This window comes from Humulus lupulus, chromosome 5 (assembly GCF_963169125.1).
Source record: "Humulus lupulus chromosome 5, drHumLupu1.1, whole genome shotgun sequence".
In the NCBI taxonomy this organism is placed as follows: Eukaryota; Viridiplantae; Streptophyta; class Magnoliopsida; order Rosales; family Cannabaceae; genus Humulus; species Humulus lupulus.
The window spans coordinates 6772161-6781496 of NC_084797.1; the positions used below are offsets into that span (position 1 = coordinate 6772161).

General features: G+C 31.3%; 1 protein-coding gene across 2 annotated transcripts; it reads left to right on the top strand.

Moving 5' to 3' along the window:
• Positions 1 to 782: 782 nt before the first annotated feature.
• Positions 783 to 4683, top strand: LOC133834311 (cyclic nucleotide-gated ion channel 1-like). 2 transcript variants are annotated; one of them, XM_062263885.1, is made up of 8 exons: positions 783 to 1168; positions 1269 to 1674; positions 1794 to 1979; positions 2076 to 2368; positions 2482 to 2593; positions 3330 to 3548; positions 3665 to 3913; positions 4025 to 4683. In XM_062263885.1, the coding sequence occupies exons 1-8, from the start codon at positions 1131 to 1133 to the stop codon at positions 4520 to 4522; spliced, it is 2001 nt and encodes a 666-aa protein (XP_062119869.1). In that variant the 5' UTR covers positions 783 to 1130; the 3' UTR covers positions 4523 to 4683. The 2 variants fall into 2 exon arrangements, with proteins under 2 accessions (XP_062119869.1, XP_062119870.1); XM_062263886.1 differs by lacking the exon at positions 783 to 1168 and having other exon boundaries at positions 1547 to 1674; positions 1774 to 1979.
• The last annotated feature ends 4653 nt before the right edge of the window (positions 4684 to 9336 follow it).

A 9336-nucleotide genomic window follows, 5' to 3' on the forward strand; every position in this document is an offset into this window, starting at 1 on the left:
TAATTTGAAAAAAATAGTAAAATATAAAATATTGAATAATATCCACGTATCATTTATGGACAAAGAAGAATGTAAAAGATGATACAATAAAGAAGTCACCGATAAAGACCCTGTCAATAGAACTTAAAGTGAAAGTCCAACAAGAAAAACTGGCCTATGCGTTATTAGCTTCATATATTATTTCATGACATTACTAAAACTATATATAATTGTGTTAGCCGCCATTTTATTTAATTTGCTTTCTTTTTCCTTTTTAATATTTTCCTTTGGAATTTTGACCCAAATCATCTTTAATGTAGGTACGTACTATATTAATTTAAAAAGGATAAGCTCCAATGCATAGAAGTTTCATCATTAAACATTGTAAATACTACTACTAATAATAATAAAGATTATATATTATATTATCTTAAATTAATAAATAATAAGCAGATTCCACTCGCGATTTGAAAAAAAAAATAGTAAAATATAAAATATTAAATAATATCCACATATTATTCATGTACGAAAAAGAATGTAAAAAATAGTGCAATTGAGAATTTTCCTAACGCTTGTCATTGTGTTATACAGCAATTTTTGTTTTGTCTCTTACTATATATTAGTCAGCCACCGATAATGACTAAGCTGATCCAATGCATAGAAAGAATTGTCATACTTGACTCCACTCACTCAAGCATATAATAGGAAAGGTCCAAATCCTTCACCACCTCACATTGTAATTTTTTTATTTTTTTTTAATAGTTCGGTTTTTTTTTTAATTTTTTAAAGATAGTACTGCCCATGTGCAGTTATATATACTAAGATACAATTAAAATTTGTTGGTAAAATTAATCTTCTAAAGAAAAGAATATAGTTTTTTACTTTTACTCAACAAAAATAATTGTGACATACAAGTTAATTAAAAAGAAGGAAAGAAACGAAAAAGGTATACCGTTTATATATATAAGCTATAGATTCCTAAATGAGTGCATATGTTTCAGAACCACACCGGCACAGAAGTGAGTGTTCTTCGTGATAATTCTCTCGCTATATTATATTTTATAAATTCTTCTTTTCGTATAGGGCTACTCGATGATCACGTGTATATATGTTTTTACTATTATTGCAGTTTATATATTTGAGTTATAATTATGAACAATCTTGAAGGCAAGGATTTGGTAGCATTGAGGTAAGCATATATATATATGTGTGTGTGTGTGTTTTTTTGCTTTGTTTTATGTCAAGAAGGATCTTTTGAATGTGTGTCTATTGTAAACTTTTAATTATAGGAATCATTATTCGAAGCAGTATAATAATTCCAACAACTCTGAAGATTATCATGATCATGGAAGACAAGAACATTCACTAAACCAGATATTGAATCCAGGGGTAACAGACTCTCGATTATGGAATAAGATATTCTTGGCTTCATGTGTAATCGGAGTCTGCGTCGATCCATTGTTCCTCTACATTCCAATTGTGAACGATGACCGAAAATGTCTCGACAGAGACCACAATATGAAGATCATATCTCTTGTTTTACGATCTGTTACCGATTTCTCTTATGTTTTACACTTGATTTTTCGGCTTCAGTGGGCACGAACCATGTCCAAGGCACTTGGTCAATCCATTTTCACAAAGTTTCCATGGTCTTATCTTTTAATAGATCTTTTAGCCATTATTCCAACCCCTCAGGTACGTATCACTAAACATATTTTTTAGGTGTAAATTGATGACTTATATTGTGTGTATTAACTAATAATAAAAGAGTTATTGTACGAATATACGTGGTAGTTTTATTGTACTTCTCGAAGATTACAGGATCAAGATCTTTGAGAGCAAGAAAGTTCATCAACTTACTACTTCTTCTCCAATACGTGCCTCGAATTCTTCGTGTGTACTTATCAGCCAAAGCGTTAGGAAGAGTTTTTGACTCACTGACTCAACGTGTATGGGTCAGAGGCGCCTTCTTTTTTTTCCTCTACATTATTTTTGGTCATGTAAGTATATATCAACTTATTATATAAATAAATAATTATTACTTTTCATACAATATTAATATATACAAATATATATAATGTATCATCGATCATTAGGTGTTTGGAGCCTTTTGGTACTTCTATTCAATTTTTCGTGAGACAGCTTGCTGGCACCTTGCCTGTATGGAACATGGACCAAAAGAATGTATACCTGGTCCTTTCTACTGTCTTGGACCTCATCCCGGAATGAATGTGACCAAACTGAACCAATTTTTCCCTGTCGATCCACCAAATGCAGATATCTTCAAATTTGGAATATTTTCTGAAGCTATTGAATCTCGTATAGTCAGCAAAACTGATTTTCCCGAAAAATTCTTTCGCAGTTTTTGGTGGGGTTTAAGAAATTTGAGGTTTGGACATATAAATATATGCCTACTTATATTATATAATCTTTTAAAATAATAATGAAAATATATGACACTTCTAATCTTCATATCTTATACTTTCCCTTTTTTTTTTGTAGTTCTTTTGGTCAAAACCTGGACACAACTAGCAATGTACAAGAAAACATGTTCGCCATTACCATTTCTACCTTGGGTTTACTTTTATTTTTATATCTTATTGGAAATCTGCAGGTATGTACCCCTTTTTTTTCTTCATAATATATGCATATATTTACTTTAAAAATTTATACATACACTACTACTGTTCATAATGATGATAAAAAAGAGAGCTGAAATAGTTTAATCTGTTAATATCTCATGTTAGCCTATTTGGAAAGTATCCAAATGTATCAACACATATGCATCCAAATAATTATTATATTGCTATAGGACACATATATATTGATGTTACATGTACATTATATATAAACAAATATATATATGGAACAACTACAACGCATCTCTTTTTTTACAATACTGGTGCCTCTTTTTTCAATTTTCAGCACCTAGATAGATATAATCATAAAAAAATTTATATGACGGTGTACATTGTAGTTATTTAGAATATCGTGTAAATTTTTAAAAAATTCTAAATAATTTACGAAGTCGAAAACAAGGTTCAAACTGTCAAATTTTACACGCGTACACAAAAAAACAGACACGAGTGCAACATATAGTTTAGACTCTGTTTTTGGTACCAGAATTTATTCAGAATTTCTTGAAAATTTGTAGGATGTTCTAGATACCTCAATGTACACCGTCATAAAAAATGTAGGAATATATTATTGTGTTGCAAAAAAAGGGATGCGTTGTAGTCGCTCCCTATATATAAATATATATATATATTATTTATGGTGTTAGGCGCTAGAGGTACTGCTATTCTTTACCATTTTTCACGATATAATACTCTTGGTGTATATATTTACAGACATACATGCAGTTGGAAACCACAAAATCAGAAGAGGCAAGAAGAAAGTTAAGTATCAAGCAACCAGAAATAGATTCTTTTCTATCAAACCATGACCTTCCACAGTATAAAAAGAAAGCCATCAAGAGATACCTAACCCGAACAATTAGAGAAGACAAAGATTTTGATGTCAAACATCTCTTTTCTCTACTTGGAGGGCATGATCATCATCACATTGAGGTAAGTAAAAAAAAATACTAGCTAGTTAATTACTCACAACACATATGGCAGTTTATTAGATTTTTGATAAGGATGAATCATATATATTTTACTACTTATTATTCATTTTGGATCAGACATTTGCAGCTTGGGTAACCAAAATATTGGACCTGAAAAAAAATGTGAACAGTACAAGTGAGAAAAAGGCAGACTTGTGGCTGTCAAAAAATGACATTCCTCAGGATCTAAAGCGAATTATTAAGAAATACATTCAAATGAGATTGCAAGATGGAAAAGATGTGGACATCGACCATATTTTGCATATTCTTCCTTTGTCACAGGGAATGCTAATTAAGAAACACATGTGTTTCCCTATGTTAAAAAAAGTAAGTTATCTTTTATAGTATATATATGTCATTATTAAGTTTGATCTTTAATTTGAGCTATAACATAGTATTGTTATTTAATTGATTGATTGATTATATGATTAATTATAGGTTCCATTATTTCAAAACACGGATGAACATGTTTACGAAACAATATGCAAATATCTGAAACCAGTCACATATTCAGAGAAAAGTTATATCATTCGAAAAGGAGAACCACTTGATATGATTCTCTTCATCACACAAGGTGTTGTGTGGGCATTTGGAAATGCTACTACTCCCATAAGTCGACTTCAAAAAGGTGATTTCTATGGAAATGAACTCATAGAATGGCAATTAAAGTCAACATCCATTGATGAGTTTCCTATTTCGGTTGCTAATCTTAAATCCCATACCAATGTTGAAGCTCTTGCTCTTATGGCCAATGACTTGGAACATGTAGTCTCCAATTGCTGGTTCAAGTTCTCCCCCACCTGCTCATCTATGCCTGAGAGCTTGAAGCCTTTCGCAGTTCGTTTTCTACAACAACTAATGTTGCGACAGGTTCGAAGGAGAAGGAAAAAAGTTAAGGAATCTCAGTCAGGAGAGGTATCAGTGAAGATGCTTTGACAAGTTCACTAGCAACTGTTGTACTAAAGTTTGTTTTGGTTGTTCGTTGTCAATTGTTTGCAGCAATGTTTATTAATCATAATCATGTAGTTTTTATTAGTATATTAATGAAGTTGTAATAAAAAGCATCTTAATCTTTGCCAAGATTCTTAGAGGTTTTACTCATGTTTCTCTCTAGATAATTTTTTCTATGAAATATTAACATGCCATGAGCAACACAAGTTTCTATGATTATGATCGTTTCACAAGCTCTTCAAATATACATAAATGGTGGTTGATGTATACTATAATCATATTCTTGTCTCGTATATGAATATTAACACATTTATAAGATTATGGTTTACTTGGGTTTTTTTTTTATTTCGAATAAAGTAATGGAGAGATGAATTTAAAAATGATTGGAGAAAGAGGATCATAATTGATTTTATAATTTTGATGGATATAACATTGAGTATAAGTCAATGACGCATTTTTTCGTCAACTTAAATCTGAATAGCACTAAACAAAGATTTATAAAATAAGAAAGGAACAGTAGGATTTTTATGTGATTCATCAGTTAAAATTTGCCTAGTCCACGTGTCAATATTATTGATTCGTAATACCTTCACAAAACTTTCTCAGAGCAATTCCACAGAGTATTCTCAGTACAATATTGTGTGTGACTACAAATGAAAAATACCAGACAATTTATAGGTCTGGTTGGAAGAATGTCTTCCCTTGATTCAGAGAAGTTACAACTGATTATTCTAATCTGAAATAAATGCGTGCAAAACGCGTTGCTGATCTCGATTGCAATGTTAATGCGCTTTCGAGGTCGATAAACACTTCGAGCTCGTTATTCCAGTCAGTCCCTCCTCAGCTGGTGGTTTCATCGAACTCAATCTTTAGAGACCAATACCTTCGAGCTTGCAACTAAAGCTCGAATAACATCCATGTGCTTTGGAGAAGATTCGTTCTTTCAAACTTGGTGCTTGAGATCAAGCCTTTTAAACTGGTACTCGATCGTCAACAAGAACAAGTCAAGAATTGTGCAAATTTGTACAAGTGTTCATCCAGTGCTGGTTATTTTCGAGCTTACTCTTTTCGAGCCTACATTTCAAGACTCATTTATACATCCTCGAAATTTGGGTGTAACATTTTGCCCCTTCAAAAGTGTTGGTTCGAATCCTCTGAGAAGGAAACTTTTGAACTCCATTTTTTGAAAATTGTGCCACCTACCACACTTGAGTGTGGACACACATCACTTGGGGATTGCACACCAGGAGTACTCAAGTACTCTCTATTCTTACACATGTCCTTTCCTAGGCACAAGCTGCTTTCACTGGGAATGGAATACATAAATTTAAAACAGAGAAGTCAATGAATTTACTTGAAGCAAAGCTGCTTTCAACTTAGGAAGAAACTTCGTACGTTTTGCCGCAATGTTAAAATTAAATCACATCCATCAGATCCTTTTTCAATTCAAACCAAGGGCCCAGATCCATTCGACCTTTAACATCCCCACTTTTACATATATATATATATATACACACCCCTTCTTCTCCTTCATTCTTCACTTTGATTCTTCAGAGATCACAAACCAAAGAGAAAAATAAAGAAAGAACCAGAGTTTTCCTTCACTACAAGAAAAAATGCTTTTAATAAGACCAAAAATGTGTTATCAAAACATACCATAACACTTTTTGACGTGTTAAGACCGACTATGTCATCGTAGGTCATGGTACTTTACATAACACTTTATCATTGTTATGCAGATGTGTTATTATACAGTCAACGATAACACATTTTCTGTGTTATTTTAATAAATAGATAAGTGTTTAATTATATTATTTATAGTCGATTATATAGCACATTTCAATACTTATAAATTTGTGTTATACTACACTTTAGTATAACACATTTTTTATGTCATACTACACTTTAGTTTAACACATTTTTTGTGTTATTTAATGAAGTTTGCATAACAAATTCTTTACTTATAAAAAGTGTTATTGTAATAGATATTATAACACATTTTTCGTATTAGATGCCATAACAAATTTTCCTAATTATACAGATGTGTTTTAGAATATTATACTATAATACTTTTTTGATATTATTTTGGAAATGTGACCCTTAAAGCCAAACAAGATTGCATAAGTAATTTTGTATTAATTACTCAAAATGTAATTACAATCTTTAGTCAACTAGTGTAGACTTACAAAATCATAATACAAGATAAGTTATACACAAATTCATTGTCACCAAATAAAAAATGAGAAATGTACACAAAGCTACTGAAATACATTCTTTGATTGTAAAGACTTTAACTACAAATGGTTTTAGTATTCCTCCAAAGAGAGACATCTCAATATACCTGCAAATTAGAAAAAATAATTTATTAATTAACAACATAAGATTTGTGAAAACAGCCCAAAATATTACAAGTATATCAACAAAAAAACTTCAAAATCCTTTAATAATAAAATACCATTCATGCTTTTAAAAGACAAAGTGGCTGACAAATAACTACAAAAAATCATTCAAAACTCAAGAGTTTTTCATGGATGTACCATGGCATGCGAAGAGCTATCAATAGCCTACTTTTAATAAATTAAGACATTGCCCTGTCACAAGGCTACACCCTAAAATGTCTCATTGTTATATATGAATATAATTTTAAATATAATATATATGATTACCTTAATATAAAATAATATTCTAAATTTAAAGAATATCCTACAACCAGATCCCAAAAGTCGCAATATCATACATATATACATAAAGTAAATATATATAATTATCTCAATGTGAAAAAGTAACAAACCACGTAAATCTAAACATAACATTATAGGAGCCTATTTAAAAAAAACATTACAACAACAAATTAGTAGAGTATATAATTAGAGCACTTAAGTTTCCAAAATTAATAATTAAAATTAAAGAGAGATACATTCAAATATTATAAACACAACATTAATGAGGAAAGTTAGTAGATTCAAACTACTATTTTAATAGAAATGGTACTTTGGAAACATATGAATGATACTCAAAGGAGAGAAGTCGCATGGAGCATAACACTTCTCCAAAATCAGAAGTCCTATCGATTTGTGGAGATGCCAAGCTGCCTAGAGTGAAGGACATTAGTAATTAAGGGAATTATATCAAGATCATAGTGGAGGCAAGACAAGTGGTAAACACCAAGGAGTATAACACTTTTAATGATGCTTCTTTTAAGGATAATGGTACTAGCTTAGTTGTAATTGCAATCAAGTTAGTCTCAAATTATCAAAAGCAAATAGTCTGGTGGCCGAGTCTAGTAGCCTTAATTTGAGGAGTGGCCCCTTATTACATTATGATTATTTTATATATTGTATATATATATATAAATATATTGTATTTTCAAGAGTTCAACTATGCAGCATTATAATAAAATAAGTCATATTATTTTTCTTTTATTTCTTTGATTTGGCTATGCTAGGGTCACGTGTGAAGCTCTTGTTTAGTCTAACTGATTCTTTTAGAAATTAAAAGTTGATTAAGAAGTGAGATGGCACTATGAAAAAACCTCACTTTTTGCGCCAGCAAAAGTAACGTTTAGCGCCGGCAAAGGTCCACGACGTACTCCTGTCGCTAATTTCACTTTTGCTGACGCAAAATGTAATGCGCTGGCAATGGTATCTTTTGGCGACGAAAAAATGCACTGGGAAAAATAAGGATGCACCAGCAAAAAAATTTTTCGCGTTGTTGTGGAAAACACTTTTAGCGACGCAAAAATGCACCGAAAAAAGATAAATATTTTAGTGGCGCATTTTTGCGCCGGGAAAGGTGTATATATGCAGTGATGGTTGAGACTTTTGCCGACGTAATTTTGCACCGGTAAAAGTGTTTTTTTAATAATATTTTTTTATTATATTACTAATTTTATTTTCAATATATTAATATTAATTAATAAATTTTGATTTTAATATATTAATAATTATTTAATTTTTTAGTAATATTATTTAATTAGAAATAAAATTAAAATTAAAATTTTGTAAATAAATAAAAAAAATTACAACTATTAATATTTATTGTCTCCACCAAACATGAAAATATAAAAGTAGTTTAGTAAATTAAACTTTAAATAAATAAATAAAAGTTCTATAAATGAGTATTACCCGCCTCATCATCCCCGCCCCCGTCAGCATCATCTTGTCTGAATCCTGTTCTGGTAAGTCGACACTAAAACCAGGAGCCATTTCACCAACCTGCTTCAACAAAGCACTGAGCAGGACATCTTGACGCCGTTGACGACTCTCAAGTTTAGTCGTATGCTTTTTTAGGTTCATATTTTCTAGCATAATGTCCTGATTTTGCTGCAAAATGGTGTCCACTTCAGGTGACAATTGCCCGGACATTTGAGAAGTTGATGAAGATGCTGCCCTCTTTGTGCCAATTGCCTTCAACCTAGGACAACCCCCAAACCCTTTCTTATAACGCGAGCGAGGTCCAAGGACATCCGTAACAATATCCATATTAGGCGGGAACTGACCGTCGACATTATCGCCGACACAAGAAACAACAGATGATACAGGGGCCGTACTCTGGGATGCTCGACGCTCGGTCATCTCAGTCTGCACAATAAAAGGCACGTATCTCGAATTCCAATATAACATTATTTGAAAACCTAACTTATAAATTTTTAATATAACAACATATAAAATATAACTTTATTATCTATCTGCCAACATTCTATCATTAATGACTGCAGACCAATGATTGAAAAATAATGTAATTAATTTTGTTCCTGTATCAAGGAGCAAGTGGGCTAATCAAAATCATGAAGATGTTGT